Source organism: Phaseolus vulgaris, chromosome 3, assembly GCF_000499845.2.
Source record: "Phaseolus vulgaris cultivar G19833 chromosome 3, P. vulgaris v2.0, whole genome shotgun sequence".
Classification (NCBI taxonomy): Eukaryota; Viridiplantae; Streptophyta; class Magnoliopsida; order Fabales; family Fabaceae; genus Phaseolus; species Phaseolus vulgaris.
In genome coordinates, this window is record NC_023757.2 from 46,829,671 (window position 1) to 46,846,731 (window position 17,061).

A 17,061-nucleotide genomic window follows, 5' to 3' on the forward strand; every position below is an offset into this window, starting at 1 on the left:
GGGGAATCCTACATAGTATATTGTGCATGTGCTCTTGTATAAATTTCACATGCCTATATATTTACGTTTGCTCCCTCTATGTACTCTCTTTTCAAAACCATAATAATAAAACACACTCTTCATATGCCTTTCTCCTATGCTCCTCTAATAACCTTCATAATATCTTATACATCTCTCATCATTTAATAAAAAAGGATAAAATATTATTTTATTATACTATATATACTACACTTTAATATAAAGTTAAAAAGTTAAAAAGAGTTTGATTGAAAAATAGAGAAATCATATAAATGTTTAATGAATAAGAGATAAGATAAACAATTTAATTTTCTCACTTATATATAATTATTTCTCTGTCTTTATCATCATAATCAATTGATCATTAATTTAAAAAGTATAGCTTTTTTTCAGGTGTAACAACACAACAAACGAACTCATTAACCAGAAATTTAAAGAAAATGAAAGTCTCCTATTAGAAAACATGAAGAGAAAATCCCGATGTGATGGATAAATTTAATGAAGAGCATTAAGAAAATTTCAAAGTCAGTCTTAACTATTATATTAGTTATTAAAAATATTTTTATTTATTATAATAATCAAATATCATCACACACACATTTGTAGCACAAAGTGTTTCTCCGATTATCTACCCTCTAAACATTGAATTCAATTTATGGAAACCTTTGAATTTCTCCAATTTTCTAGATATGCTTTACAATTAACTTCATTATGAGTGGTATCACTTAGTGATGACAAATCAATTGGTCATTCGGGTATTAATATAGATAATATTTAATTTTTTAAATTGGAGATAGATATGAGAATGTATATGGATATATTCTTTTGTTAAAATATTTACACTCATCCTCTAATCTTTCTCAACTTAAATTTTTAAATTATTTTTAATTTATTAAGTAATTTTAAAAAATTATATTATTTTTTAACTTATTTTAGGTCATACATTTTATATTTTTATAATTATTTAATTGTTATTTGATATTTTCATTTGATATTTATACAATTATAATTTTTTTTATATTTGATATTGAAGAAAAGAGAAAACATGTATCATTTTGATATTGAATACATGATAATATTATGTTTCATTTGTTGTAATTTTTACTTTTCTATAAAAAAATTATTTAATTAATATTTAGAACTATAAGGAATTGGGCACATACATGTGGATGAATTTTTATTTCAAAGATTTAGATGACAATCAAACTTGCACCTCCTCCATATCTCTAGATAGTTTAGGGTAGGGACGTGAATGCAGAATAAGTCGTGCGGACCGAACTGTAGTTTGATAGGAAAAAATACGGGGTGAACTGACTATTTTAACCTGTTGATCCGTGCATAACTTGCAGTCTGCACGGGCCAGGTATGAGACAAGTTAGTCCGTATACCTTAAAATTTGATTTCAACCGGGTCAATCAATCTTAAACGCCATTCCTCTTCATACATACAAGTCCTACCTCCATTGCTAGGAAAGTTGTTGCATGGGTTCTTGGGAAAGCTAGTAAAAAGAATCCAATTGTTCAACAATATTTTTTTTTATGATTAATGGAATTTAAAAAAAAAATCCTTATGCAAGCTAACTCGTAAGTTTGCAGGTCAAACATTATTTGGAGTGGGCCAATAAGGACGGATTATCCTGCATTGCTATCCCTAAGGTTGTCTCTTCCTGTACCTACATAATTTCTTCTACACCTCCATAGGGGTAGTGAAATTATCATTTGACCCTTAATAAAAAATCATGCAACAACCCTATTCTCTTCTCTTCTCTCTGTGCTTTGTCCATGTCCCACAAATATGATCATCCAAAACTCAGTCACAAAAATGTAAACCATAAGATAATGGTGGTCAATACCTTCTCCTTGTGGTGGCGTCAGGGAAGGACAAAGGAAGTGAGATCGACAAGCAGATGAAAATGAGGTGAGGGAAAGTGGTGGTGTTTTGGTGGCAAAATGAGTGATAATGGAGAATTCAAAATTCTTGTTGGGTTTTTGAAGATGTCGTGCCAAGGAGGTCGTGGAAGGCTGCGTGCAGAGGATGTGCTCGAGGTTCTTGGGATGGCATATGACAGTGTAGAACCCTTGCCTGCGAGCCAAGAAATGGGGATAGGGAAAGCACGAAAAATTGGAAGGGGAAGAATTGGAGGGACGGTGGAGGATAGAAAAAAAGCAGGAGCTAAATGACACGTGCGGTTCTCACACAATAATAAGGTGTCATTTTTTTTACATAGATATTATATTTTGAATTATATAATTTAAAATACAAAATTTTATAAATTGTGTAATTAGAATACAAAATTATATAATATAAAATACAAATTTTATATTTTATTACGAATTATACAGTTTAAAATATAAAATTTATATTGTATTTAGATTCTACAATTTAGAATATAATATAAATTTTGTATTCTAAATTACACAATTAAAAATGTAGAATTTGTAATCTCAAAATACAAAATTCGTATTTAAAAAAAAATCTTATGTAAAAAGTATCCAAATTTTATAATTTAAAATTAAAAAAAAATCAATAAAATATGAAATAATTTTAGTATTTGGTATGAGATGTTTCAAGAAAATACGGAGAAACATGAAGAAATCATATCTCCCCAATTTAGGGGTTTTAGAAGATTGGAAATAAATATTTTTGAAAAGGAATTTTTTTGTAAGAAAACTGAGGGAAAAAAATGAAAAAGTCAATTGTATGTCAAAAACATTTTATGGAGAGATTTATCTGTTTTAATTAAAAGTATTTTAAAACTATGACAACCTTAGTATAAGTTTTGAAATTAGAAAGACTTTATTAAAAATATGGTGAAAGTAGATGGTGGTGCATGTTAAAGTAAAATTGAGATGGTACTGAATCTAAATGAAATCCTGGTATGTGGCGAAACTGTGAGTGTGATTGATTCAGCATAGGAAGAAGTTGAAGAACCGTAACTTAAGAGTCATACATAGCTGTTATAACTAAAAGACAAAAGGCACCACCGCAACACAAGGGCATCTTTGGTTTCGTTGGTTGTACAGTCAACGTCATAAACTCAGATCCAAACAGCGCCCTAAGTTAACTTCTCAACGACAACTTCCTCTTCTTAATTTCCTCCTTTTTGAACCGCAAAATACTGGATTCACCCTATCTACTACTCAATGTGTCTGTAACGAACAAGAGAACCTCATGTCGGGTCGTTTTGCTACTTTCATAGTTTGGCTTGTTCCAGGTGAGTGAGTGTTCTACTTCAACCACACTTAACTTTGCTTTCTAGCTTCAATTTTTTGTTTTCTTTTTTAAATTGAGTCTGGGGAGAACAGTTCTTAATTCTGCAACACGGGATTGAACTCTGATTCTTAAAGGAATCACGCATTCTACCCTGCATTATCCTCGTGCTATCTCGTGTGTAAAACCCTTTTCACCTTTGTAAAGTTTAAAATGATGAATTTAATGTGATTAATATGTTGGTCAGAATTTTGAAATAATTTGATTCAGTGGCAAAACAGTGAAACAAGTAAGGTGGCTTCTGTAAAATCAGCTTTTAGCGCTACTTGCATCTCTTTTTGGGATGAACATAATGTTATTCTCACTTACTTTTCGACTGCAGGGAATTCGTTTCCAAACTTTTCATTTATAAACCATCAAATAACGATTTTGAGAATTCGAAGTTTACAAATATAGTGAATCCGAGCTTAAAATTGTTGCCTTGAATCTTGAAGAACTTGCTATAAAGAACTGAAACATTTTTGTGTCTCTTTCCTTTCTTTCTTTCTTTTGGCTATCTTCATATACATTTAAAGGCACAGATAGAGACTGCTTCAATATCCTTTCACACACATGTATATTGTTCTCATTAAGTCACTTATTTCTTCATCAAACAATACCTCCTTCTCCAAACTTTTGCCTAAGTGTCCTGTGTCTCTGCATTCAAACATTGTCCACCATGTCCTTATATTCAGTTATCAAACTACTATATATATTTATCACACACGAGACATTTATTTTGATGTGTTCAATGCACATGAAGGGCAAAAACCCAATTATGCAATGCTTTATTTTACAATTTTCAGATTTTCTCATTAAGAATTGCATGTAAGATTTTTGTGACTTCTTTCAATTGTGTTATCGGGTCTCAATATGTTGCATTTTGTTAATTGCAATTTCCAGCATGATTTTGAAGATACTAAAAAGGAAGAGAAAATGAGGATGAGGAACCTATACAGGAAACCAACCACTTTACGTTGCAATGCAGGGAGCAGATGCTATTCTGCATCAGCTGTGATATGGAGCTTGTTAGGATGCCTACTGTTATTTCATCTGTATTCCAATATCCACCACAAACATGGGGAAGGTAGAGAGGTGCAACTGCGTGTGACTAATCATCCTCAGTTCCGTGAACTCCAACAAGTGGAAGAGGAAATCATCCAACTTCCTCCACCAAAGGGGAAGAGGTCCCCTCGGGCTGCAAAACGCAGGCATAAGCGGGTAACCCCACTGGTTGATGAATTCTTGGATGAAGATTCAAGACTGAGACATGTTTTCTTTCCTGGTAACAAGAGTGCTATTGATCCAGTGAAGGTCACAGGGAATGATAGCTATTACTACTACCCTGGGAGAATTTGGTTGGATACCGACAGAAATCCTATTCAAGCTCATGGAGGGGGCATTCTATATGATGAAAGATCAAACACATACTATTGGTATGGTGAATATAAAGATGGGCTCACATACCGTGCTCACAAAAGAGGAGCTGCTCGGGTAAGTTATTTCAATTGAAAATATTATTGTTTTAACCATTAGTCAATAATTAAACTGATGCTACGGGAGTTTATTTAGTATTTGTTATTTCATTAAATAAATTTAATGGCTGTCAATGGCTAGCTTCTATTATGTTGGTGTGAACATTTTGTAGTTGCATTGCATCCTTTGCTTAAAGCTAGATGATGATTTTCTGGTGAGAAAAACTAAAGATACACATTTCAGTTTGCCGCATGCATTGATCCTTCTTTGCCCCTAGCTACCTGCTTAGACATGTATTTAATGGTTTTATTGTGGTTACTGTTTTTGTTTAAGAAGGGGCCTTTTATTTATAACTTTAGTTCTAACATTTTTATTATCATCATTATTGAGGTCTTTTAGCTGAGAAATTCTGTTTCATATGCCAATTTACCTTTTTAGATGCTAATGTTGGAATAATATTTCAATATTCTTGTAACATTGTTACTGCATGAAAAGAAGATATATATATATATATAAGCTAATATAATCTTTTCAGCTTGAATCAAATGAAAATACTAACATAATAACACGTTGATAGCTTTTACAGAAAAAATGAAACATACTGAGATTTAGTTTAGGCCTTAGTATCCTTGAATCAAACACAGATGACAGAGGTGGCATAGAAATACTGTACTGGAATGCACCACTGTTTGTTTCTTACAAATTGAATCAGCCCCAATTGTGTCAGACAAATTGTCCACCTCACAGTGAATACAGTCACCATCAAATATGCCTTTCTAGGAGGCTCATTTGGATATCAAAGTGTACAAAACGTCTCAAATGGCTTGTCCTCGGAGGATGTTAGTTAACTAATCAGTCACCACAGTAAGAGAGAAAAAAATCTGTCAAGGCTTGTGTGACTGCAAGTTAATTAGGTCTCCTAAACAGTTTTCTTCACAGTTCTGCATCTGCAGACGTATTACCATCATTTTCTGTAAGTTTGACAGTAGGATTTATCGGGATCTGACATGGCTTCGCTTCGAATAAACCACTATTGCCAACCAAATCAATGATATACCTTCTTTGAGGGAGGATATACTTCAACTTTGACTAAGTTGAGGCATGACAATGGGTTAGTGCTTTCCCAAGACGAGACCTTCTGGCTTGACTGAAATTTCCATAGCTTATATGTCCCATCAAGGCTCAGAAATCCACTGAAAACATGTTTTTTTCTGAAACAATATGTTTTTACTGCCAAGACATGTAAGTTTTCTCAAATTCTGATGATCAACAGATACTTGTTTCTCCTAAATTCTCCAACCCCTTACACAACTCTAATAAGATTTTACATAGTGTTACATTCAAAAACATAAAAAAAAGGAACAGATCTTGGTCCCTGATAACTATTTACGGCAAATGTACCATGTCAGAAGTAATAAATTTGTCTCTAAGGATGAATATCGAACCCAAGAAACAATTGAATTCTCAAGTATAATATCCACTAAATAGAAAACAATATGTAAAAGTTCGTTGCAAAGGTTGTTTGTATTTGCAAGAAATTAAAAAAAGCAAAGTAAAAGATGTGTGTGATTCAATTGAGAAAACTGAGAAAATTGAGATTGAGGTTTATCCTTCTCACTCGTCTATATTTTTACAAAATATTATAATATTCAGTCTTGATTGGTATTGATGCACATATAAAAATCATTCATGTCGATTCCTCATATACAAAATTATGCATAGAGTCTTTTAAATATCGTTTCATTGCATATTTATAAAAACTCATTATGAACAAATGTTATAAAACAATTAACATTTCAAATCTACTCCTAACATTCAAATATGTTAAGCATTATCACACATTCAAATATGTTAAGCATTATCACACATTCAAATATGTTAAGCATTATCATTTAGGTCAAATTCTTAGAAATACTTTCCAGTCAAATCTAAGGAGGATCAAAATCATGAATAATTCAAGCTTTGAGAATAAAATGAGAATATCAATCATCAATTAAGAACTGAAATATTATAGATAAATATCACCTCAATACATAAGAGCTTGAACAGATTACTCTCAATTACAAAGAGAAAAATTAGCCACTCATGTTGGCCATTACAAACATGGAAAACAAGAAAAGAAGATCTAGGATGTTTCTCCTTGACGACTGTCTCCTCTAGGGTTTTCTATGTCTTTCTATTCTCCCAATGATGTTTAGGTTATGCCTCACGCCTCCTATTCAACCTAGTTGAGTTTGGACTAAATGACATCTCAAACAAGTTTGACAAAAAAAAGCCCAACTTCACTGGATTGAACTTGCTTGGGCGAGTTCCTCTGGTGATCTTGCTTGGATGAGTTTTGAGTGAGTTTCCAATGTTTCAACTTTTCCTTTTCATCTTGTCCATTTTCCTCTAGCCCTTTTATCTCAATTTTTTCCTAAAATCCTGAAATTAACATAAATTTGAGAATAATTTGTTCTCATTCATCTTATAATCACAAAATATGTAAAAATGTTTAAATTCCTAAACTAAGATTTGAATTATAGTTATTTTATAAATAAAATACCATAAGTGTCTATCTTTTAATATGCTTTTAATGATTTTGCCTTCTATCCCTATACTTTGTGAACATGAAGTAACCTTGTTTCTTCAACAGTAACATATTCTTTACCAAAAGATTTATAGATAACTGTTTCCAAGGCAGTTTTGTGAGAATATGTTATTTCAATGATATGAGCCCAATCAAGGGTTTCTTTTTTCCCAACCAAACATGTATGTGATACTCAGCTGCATACCCTGGTGATAAAAATCTGGCCTTTATCTCTCTTTCTCTCCTTCAGGTGGACATTATAGGAGTTGGTTGCTATTCTTCTAAGGACTTGTGGACATGGAAAAATGAAGGTATTGTATTGGCTGCCGAGGAAATGAATGGAACCCATGACCTATACAAGTCTAATGTGCTTGAGAGGCCAAAAGTAATTTTCAACGAGAAAACCAGAAAGTATGTAATGTGGATGCACATTGACGATGCCAATTATACAAAAGCTGCTGTTGGCATAGCAATTAGTGATACACCTGACGGTCCATTTGAATATGTTGGTAGCCAAAGGCCCCACGGATATGAAAGCAGGGATATGACAGTTTTCAAAGATGAGGATGGTGTGGCATACCTTATCTACTCCTCTGAAGAAAACAACGTACTGCACATTGGACCCATGACTGAAGATTATCTGAACTTGATGCCTGTGATGAGAAGAGTTTTTGTGGGACAGCGCAGAGAAGCACCAGCTGTGTTCAAACACCAAGGTACATATTACATGATCACATCCGGCTGCACGGGATGGGCCCCAAATGAAGCACTGGCTCATGCAGCTGAGTCAATCCTGGGGCCTTGGGAAACAATGGGAAATCCATGTGTTGGAGGGAACAAAATGTTTCGAATTGCTACCTTTCTTGCTCAAAGCACTTTTGTGCTTCCCCTACCTGGGTTTTCAGGTTCATTTATTTTCATGGCTGATAGATGGAATCCATCCGACTTACGGAACTCAAGATATGTTTGGTTGCCTTTGATAGTAGAAGGACCTACTGATCAAGCCCCACAGTACAGTTCTACATTACCACTGTGGTCAAGAGTTTCTATCTATTGGCATAGAAAATGGAGGCTGCCTCAAGGGTGGAGCACATTCAAGTAATTTGTTTTTTTGTTGAACACTTGTTTTTTTTTTTTTTTTTATAAACACTGTTGTACATTTCTGGTCATCAAACAAGTACGGAGCCTTCAGACTTTACATACACGAGAAATATAATAACTCAGTCTCCAACATACTTTTTTTAGTACATTCTTTGCTATATAGACTAAAGTTGGTTAGAGATCACAAAATAGTTTACTTCTCACTTGTTTAACGAGTCTTACTTGAGATTTTATAATTTTTAATAAATTTTAACAAATAATAATAGGTCTGATAGAAAGGTATTAAAGAATCTCTTATTAGCATTTCTTTTACACATATTTCATATACTATTTGGTTATATTTTCATTTCATGTACGTTGTTATTATTAAAGTATAATTTACTCCTAAATGTAAGGTGAAGGGAAGGTGAGAGATGAAAGGTTGGTGAAAAATGAAAGTTACTCTCTTTTAATAACTTGAAAAGACTCAAAGATCATTCAATCAAAGTACTATATTAGATAAATGATAGCTTTTCATTGGGTCTACAATGTTATGGAGTAATCTGTGTCCTAAATATTTGGCATTTGTTATAATGGTATTATATCTATCTCATGATGTCATATGCATAACTTTTAGCTTGTATGAAGACTCATTGTATATCTTACCTAGTTGCATGTACATGTATTCACTCACTCTGTCGAGGACTTTGACATAGAAATTTCAGTTTCAATAAGCACTTGACATCTTTCAATTAAAGTCACTTCTTAGTTGGAGGAGATTGGCATATGGATTTTGCTGAGAAGTTTTTCACGTTCTCTTTGGATTGAGGGATGAAGATCTCTTTGGATTGAGGATGAATTTGTGAGAGAGAAAAATGATGAATTTGTGAGAGAGAAAAATGATGAATTTGAGAGGAAAGAAAATAGGAAGTGAGATAGTTTGAATTATGAAAAAAATAAATAAATGGAAATATATAAAAGTTTATAAGTGATGTGATAAATGTATTTTTTTTAATTGATGAGATTGTAAGATTATATTTTTAACATTATGGTTAAAATTAATTTAAAATAAAATATGATTACTTATTTATACCTGAAACTTATCAATTAAAATATTATTTTCCCTACAGTTCCTAAACTCAAGACAAAATATAAATTATCGCAAATTTGTTAAAAATGGATTTTGATAAAATTAATTAAAATTTGAATAAGAATAATTGTAAAATAGTTAACCAAAATTAGAAATTTCTTCAAAATTAATAAAATAAATAAAAACTAGTATAAAAATTCAGTACCAAAACATTAAACACAAAATAAATGATAATAAGTTAATTATACCTACTACCAATATTTAGTTAAAACATTATTTTGCAACTATCCGTAAACTCGATTGAAAAAAAAACTACAAATTTTCTAACACCTACATCTTAAAATAAATAAAAAATCATAAAAAAATAAAATTTAAATTTTATTATTATTTTTTATTAATATTATTATTTTCTAAATTTATTTTGATTTTTAAAATTTTATTATTATTAATTTATAATTTTATTATTATTTTATAAATTTATTATTACTTTTAATTATAATAATTACTTTAATTTTTATACTATTTAATTATTATTACCTATTTTATAAATATTTTATTATATTATGTATAACATGTAATGGATTATCAATTAAGTTATATAAATAATAGATTATTTAAGTATAATTGATTATAGATTAGTATATATATATAATTAATTAATTGATATAATTTTTTTTATGAAGCATGCACTAACTACAACCGATTATGGATATATTTTCCCCTTTCCTGTCTAGAGACACTGAATAATTTCTTGAAGTTTTTGGTTGAGGAAACATTTATGGAAAATTAGCTAGGTAAAATCGATTTTGTATGTAGATTTTCAAGAAGGAAAATCGATTTTTTGTATTTTGTTCATCAGCAAAATCAATTTTGACTCATGCTGTAACAAAGTGAAAAACTTTCATGATAGAGTCGTCATACTGCCAAAAGTGATAGATTTCCCATTTTTTGTCACATCTGGGTTTTAGTTTCAAGAACATTTGAATTTCCAAGGATTGCAACAATTTCTTAGTATAAGACTACCATATTATAAGGATATGGTTGGGGGTTTTATTCAAATCTTCATTTAATGACACATGGTTACATTTGTACTCAAATCGACACACAATATTATAATTAGATGTAGGGATTGGATGAATGTGACAAATCTCAAATATCATGGTTTGTTGTTAACCCCTAGTACCATCCCTGAGGACATACATTTTGATAGTCAACAGGACCTATTAACCATGACAGAGAAGAAGTGCACAATCAAAATGTAAGAAACGTAGGTAGTTTGACTATGAATGACAAACTACTTCATTATATATGGGTGCACATGTTGTGTCCCCAGGGGAGCAACTTCTCGCAAATGGTTCATGATAATGTTTTCATTTTATGATGCTTGAAAAGTAATATAATGATTAATTGGCCTCATTATATCATGAAACACATGATGAAATCCCGCGACAATGATATGCCTCTTACCTCATGTTGTTGTATGACATGAACTTGATGGGAGAGTCATCAATCACGTTAGGGTGAAATAACTTCTTGAGAGAACAACCATGAAGAAAATGAATATCTTTGAGGTAAATGGTGTATGACAACTTGGAAGACCTGACGACGAACATGAACAAAAATACGAATACATTCCATTACCACAAGAACATGTTGCAGGCGATCATCCTTAGCCCAAAACCCCCCATGGTTTGACAATGTTAACACAAATTTGGGAGGAAATTCAAAATATACTGGAAAGTATGTTGACCATGATGTTGGATATCAACACATGTTTGGGTTGAATCGAGGATAGACTTCATCAACTTGAATGCACTGAAGAACATTGGTTGTATTTTTGTTATGTTATTCTTATTTTTTTATGTTGCACTTATTTTGATTGTCAATTAAATTTATTATGTTATTGGACATTATTATGTTTGTAATTTTTTTTTATATTCCCATAACATCAACACGTCTCTTCATTTGGGATTATAATATAATGACTTTATCTACTGTGTATCGTAGTCATAGACTATTTCATGTTCATCTCATGTTTATCAAGATAAATGAAAATTGTTATTTATTTTCTTTGTTTTATTCGATACAAATTGAAATAAAAAAATTACATAAAAAATAAAAGATAATTTTTTTTCATTTTATCCTTTCATATTTAATATTATTTATGAAAATATACTGATTTGATTGTACCACTATCTTTAAATTATACATTATTTTTAAAATATATTAATTATTCAAACTATTAATAATATTATTTATTTTTATTATTATTATAATTATTAATATAATTATATTTAAACAATATACAAAATTAATATATTAAATATTACATTAATTTATGCAACAAAATATTTAATTATATTATTAATAACAACATGTAATTATAAATAATAAAAATAATAAAATAAAATTATAATATCAACACAACATATATAAAAGCATATATGATTATATAAAATAACAAACGTGTATAATAATAATTATTATTATTTTCATAAATTTTAATATATTTAATAATATTATTTCAATTTAATACAAAATTATTTTGTATTATATTTTTTAATTTTTTATTAAAAAATACTGATAATTATGAATATTATATATTAAAAAAAATTAATTAACCCAAATATAAAAAAACATATATCATAATTTATTATTCAAATATTTTTTAATAACAAAGGTAACATTTGACACCTTTAAAATAATTTATAAATTTTCCTGACTATCATATCAATCACAAACTTCAATACATCATCGTCATAAATTCACTATAACATCCCTTCCTTCAAACAACCTCACACATTTTCTCAAATCCTCTTCATCCTCTTCTCAATCCAAACACAATAAGGAGAACTTTTTGAATTATGATATTTCACTGAATTTTGAAATTTTAAATAAATTTTAGACAATAACCTTGTTATTTTAAATAAATTTTAGATAAATTTTATTTTATTTTAAATAAATTTCAGATAATAAATTTTTCGTAGTTGAAGCTTTTATCTTTCATGATTTATATCATTAATTATTACTTAAAATTTTAAGTAAATATAATAATAAATTAGTTATTTTAGAGATTTTAAATTATCTGTAAGCTTACCTATAAACATTCTTATTTATGAGTTTTCATGACTATTTTCCTCCACTTTTAATATTTATGTCTTCACCGCAAGTTTAACTATTTTTATTTTGCAAAATATTTTTAATTTTTTTTATTGATTGGCTCCATAAATGGCACGATTATAAAGTAAGAATTTCCCATAAAGAAGTTGGAAATGAGCTTTTATTTATTTTTTTAACGAATTTTAATCCAGATAGATCATCTTAAAATTTGTCTACAAAAAATAATATAAATATTAAGGTTGAAATTCTTTTTGTGCTTTTATTTTGGTTCCAAATATGTTCATCATTGGTGACAAGTTCTACATACATTATCTATTGATTTCTCTGCAAAAGAATTTGGGCCAAGTTTTAGTAAAAAAGATATGTTATGTTGAGACAGACCTGATAGTGGGCCTAGTTATGGGGAAGCCTATAAGCTATTTCAAAGTAGGTGGCCCTAGATCTGGTGTGGGCTCTTGAACTGCATAAAGCCATAACGAAATATGATCCAAAAACAAGTGGGATATGCAATTTGAATTGCAAGTCCCGAATCCCAATTTTCTTTGTTCATTATTGTTGAGATGTTGTATTATTGAAAATTAACAAGATAAAAGTATTCTATTATTGTCGGAAAGAAGAGGTAGGGGTTTTGTTTGAAAATGGAAAACACAGACAGAGGGACAAAATCCTGAAGTACTATGAGTTGGAAAATTAAGCTTAAGTTGGGTTTCTACTTGAACCTGGTCCCATAAAAACATAAAAGGTGTAAACTGGTCGCTGTCAATTCTATAGAAAAAGGAGACTAAAGCTTAAACCTGTAGAAGGTATGGGCCAGCATCAAACACTCTTTAAATAAACACTGAACAAAAGCAGATCCACATTTTTTTATAACTCAACCGGGAAAAAGGTGCAAAAGGAAGGTTGCTTGTGATATGTTACAAGTTGGAGGGGGCAAGTACCATCAATATAGAAGTTTAAGATACACAAACCTAAAAAGATGAACCCAATATTAATAAATACCCGCACATATTTTTTGATTGTTTATGTACTTGGAGTGTAGGTATATGGCTTCATGAAAAAGGTGAGGCTTATGTGGGGGCATAAGAGGGTAAAAGCTGAAATGTTTGTGAAATGTAAAGATGATAAACTTTAGACTTTGAGGTACAGAGAATGGGAAAAAAAAGAGAAAGAAAAAGAAGAGCATGCATCATAGACATAATGTGCAGGCCACTAATCTAAAACCCTTAAAGTCACTAATTAATGTACGCCTTTCAAGGATTCCCCAAAACTATCATCTAACTCAAGGTAGCATGCTAACTCCAAAGATTCTGTGGCCCCAAAATCCCAAACCTTGGTTATTTATTAAACTCCTAAACATTTACACATCATGCATGCGTTCTTCATCATTTCCACATCAGTTTTATTTTGGACGCATCTAAGAAAAGGAAATTACCATCATTCTGGGTTAAACTACTTTAAAAACGATATTCAATGTTGTCAAAAATACAAGATTCTATTGAGTATTCCCCGGCTTCAGAGGTTTTGCAGTTGGGTAGCTGCGAACACAAACAATTATGCACCTTATCTCTGCTCAAATTGGGACCAGAACCACCTGTAAGGAAAGCTCTTCCTGAACTAAGTCGATAAGATTCAAGATTCTCACGTTCACTATTATACAATATTATTGATTTTAAAAATAAAATTAAAGTATTTATTTTCTTTAAACTTACTAATATCTTAAAACCATCCGAGTAAACCAGGAAAATGATAAAACTTGGGACGAAGCTATATATGGACGAATGTGAAATATGAACATATATTACATGATTCATAACGGAAGCCCACTCATAACTTTCTGAAATTTACAACTTTTGTGTCTCCTCTTTAAGGTTGAAAAAGGAAATAAATTTTTGAGGAGTTCATGGATGATACATATATGAGAGGAAAACCATGTCAATCAATTACTTTATAGTTCATACAAATATGGATGGAGATGGAAAGCCACAAGCTATTGTTTGGTAAACAAAAAATCAATCATAAAATGTTAACAAAAAAATAATTTACTTAGTTCCTTTTTAACACAAGCAAACGCCCATGAATCCCGGTGTCTAACCAAACTTATATATTTAACCAAAAGAACAAAAGAGAAAGTAAATAAATAAAGCCCGATAATAACACTGAAAGAAAACTCCATCATCCTTGCGCACGTGCCAAAAAAACCAAGCACACGTGCGAGGCATTCATCCACGTCAAAGCCAGCCACCCACATGATACGATTGCGACACGATCATCATCTCGTCGTGAGTTTACGTTAAGGCCTCCATGCACTGGCCCACACCACCGGAGTTTCCCTCCACGAAAGGAATATTCCGGTGTCGGAGCACGGCACCATCGACCAACCCTCCTTGTACCTCCTCAACAGCGCCCTAACGTCGTCGCAAACCTCTTCGCTGAACGGCACCGCGCTTAGCCCTCCCCCATGCAGCCGCGTTCCCCACCGCGCCGCCGTCTCCCGACGCTCAATGGAATCCGCTGGCGAGCACGCCACCAGGTCCACCACCGCCCTCCCTGCCGCGCGCTCGAGCATCAGCCTCTCGTTGCACGTCTTCACGAAACTCTCGTCCAGCGCCTCGAAGTAAACCCTAAACCACCTCAAACACTCCTCGAAACCTCTAACGAACTCGTAGCCCTCGATTCCCACGTCCAAATCCGCCTCCTCCTCCACCACCGTTACGATCCTCGGCTGCAACCCTTGCAACGACGATATCAACGCGTCGCGGCTGTTCCCCGCTGCGGAAACCGAATGCAGCGCGTTCACGCAGTTGATGGCCAGGGCCTCGTCGTCTTTGAGGTTGAGTTCAGAGAAATTGAGTTCGGAGAGATCGCCGGCGTGATGAACGACGTTGAACTTGAACGGAACGCCCATGAGTCGCGCGAACTTCTCCATTCTTGTTCCGATTTCCTTCATGACGCGCTGCACGGAGTTACCGGTTCTCCCGGTGACGACCGTGGTTAACCTGAGGTGCGGTGTTTCGTCGGTTCGAGTTGCCAATGCTTCTAGAAGTGTTGGCCATTGGGTGCAATAGGTGTTGCTGATGTCAAGTATGTGCAATTTGGGGTTTCCTTCTAAGGCTTCTAAGATGGCGCCGTTGGACGCCACGTGTCCGAATGTTGTCCAGGGGCTGACTTCTTGGAATTTCAACACCGTCTTCCTCGTTGACTCGAAGGAGCATGTTTTCTCCGATGCCGAGGCTAAGGTTCGGTAGGTTCGGTCTCCTGCGTCGGTGACGCGGCTGAACAGAGCTTGGAGGAAATAAGCGGCAAGCTTTTGATCGGTGTCGCCGTATGGGGAGCTAAGTTCGTTGAGCATCCAGAGGAGGTGATGGAAGCGCGTGCTATTGTTGTCGGCGAAGGAGCGTGCTGTTTCGAGGAGGAGGTTGTGGGACCAGTTGGGGGAGAATTGGAAGTTGAAGTCGGGGAGGGGAGGGGTGGGAGAGAAGGAGTAGGAGTAATCGGTGTTGGTGGTGGGGCTGAAGGTGTTGGTTGTGGTGGTGGTAGTGGTGGTGGTGGATACGTTGTGGTAAGGGTAGTAGTGTTTGGAAGAAGACGAGGATAAGTCTTCTTCATCCATGTAAAAGTTGAAGCATTCTTCGTCTTCTTGGTGGGAGTAATGGTAGTAGTTTTGTCGGGAGGATCTGGAACTGCTAGAAGTTCTGCTGGTGGTGGAGTTAAGGGATGGATCGGGTTGTGGTTGATGGTGTTGTTGCTGTTGAAAACTTACTAGCCTAAACAAGGTATCCATTTAACCCACATCAATAAACAATGTGACTCTCTTAGGTACCTCAGCTTAGCTGCTTCTCAGCAGCACCAGACCAAACGTGTTTTTAACAGTGGGAATTGGGGCACTGTTGGGGAATGATTGGGGGAAGAACTTGGTCAAATTTCGATAGATTCTACTTACCTTACAAACTAGGTTATTTTCCTTTCCTAAATATATATATATAAAAAAAAACACATAGTGGAGCTCAAGGCCTTTAGGTCTCACCCAACCTAACATAGAAACAAAATTATATTAAACCAATTTACCACATCACTTATTTATATGACAAGTTAATAAATTATATATTAAATTACTAAAAAATATTTTTAATACATATATTTAATTTAAATTTGATGTAATTTGAATTGGTTGGGGTTTAGTGTAAGGTAATGGAGGTGGGGTTGGGTTTGTGTGTGGAAGGTTATTATTTATTTTGATTGGATTGGAGGTTATTGAGAATGGGAGGGGACGGAAGATTGAGTGAGATGAGTTTTGTTGGTGAGTAGCTTGAAAAATCTAGTAGGGTCGTGAGCTAGCTAGGTGATGCTTAGAATAGAATTCTCTCTGACAAAAGATGGAAAAATAAGAAAGTGTGAGAAAAAAAGCAAGGAAGGAAGAGATAGTGGGCTAGCTTTTCATCCTTTAGAGAGAGAAATATAA

The 17,061-nt window shown here is 32.9% G+C and overlaps 2 protein-coding genes across 3 annotated transcripts; one reads left to right on the top strand and one right to left on the bottom strand.

Annotated features, from left to right (window-relative positions):
• Positions 1–2,848: 2,848 nt before the first annotated feature.
• LOC137808220 (uncharacterized) lies at positions 2,849–8,559 on the top strand. 2 transcript variants are annotated; one of them, XM_068609217.1, is made up of 3 exons: positions 2,849–3,232; positions 4,171–4,761; positions 7,563–8,559. In XM_068609217.1, the coding sequence occupies exons 2-3, from the start codon at positions 4,204–4,206 to the stop codon at positions 8,412–8,414; spliced, it is 1,410 nt and encodes a 469-aa protein (XP_068465318.1). In that variant the 5' UTR covers positions 2,849–3,232; positions 4,171–4,203; the 3' UTR covers positions 8,415–8,559. The 2 variants fall into 2 exon arrangements, with proteins under 2 accessions (XP_068465318.1, XP_068465319.1); XM_068609218.1 differs by having other exon boundaries at positions 2,882–3,232; positions 4,256–4,761.
• A 5,959-nt stretch (positions 8,560–14,518) lies between these two features.
• Positions 14,519–16,647, bottom strand: LOC137808221 (protein SHORT-ROOT-like). The gene has a single exon (XM_068609219.1). It carries the CDS (start codon positions 16,381–16,383, stop codon positions 14,893–14,895), a length of 1,491 nt encoding a protein of 496 aa, XP_068465320.1. The 5' UTR covers positions 16,384–16,647; the 3' UTR covers positions 14,519–14,892.
• Positions 16,648–17,061: the final 414 nt, after the last annotated feature.

What these genes read in the sequence shown, in the direction of transcription:
- LOC137808220 (XM_068609217.1), top strand. Translation starts at nt 4,204, where the DNA reads ATGAGGATGAGGAACCTATACAGGAAACCAACCACTTTACGTTGCAAT. An exon ending in ACAAAAGAGGAGCTGCTCGG is followed by an intron (nt 4,762 to 7,562) that starts GTAAGTTATTTC and finishes TCTCTCCTTCAG; the next exon opens with GTGGACATTATAGGAGTTGG.
- LOC137808221 (XM_068609219.1), bottom strand. Translation starts at nt 16,383, where the DNA reads ATGGATACCTTGTTTAGGCTAGTAAGTTTTCAACAGCAACAACACCAT.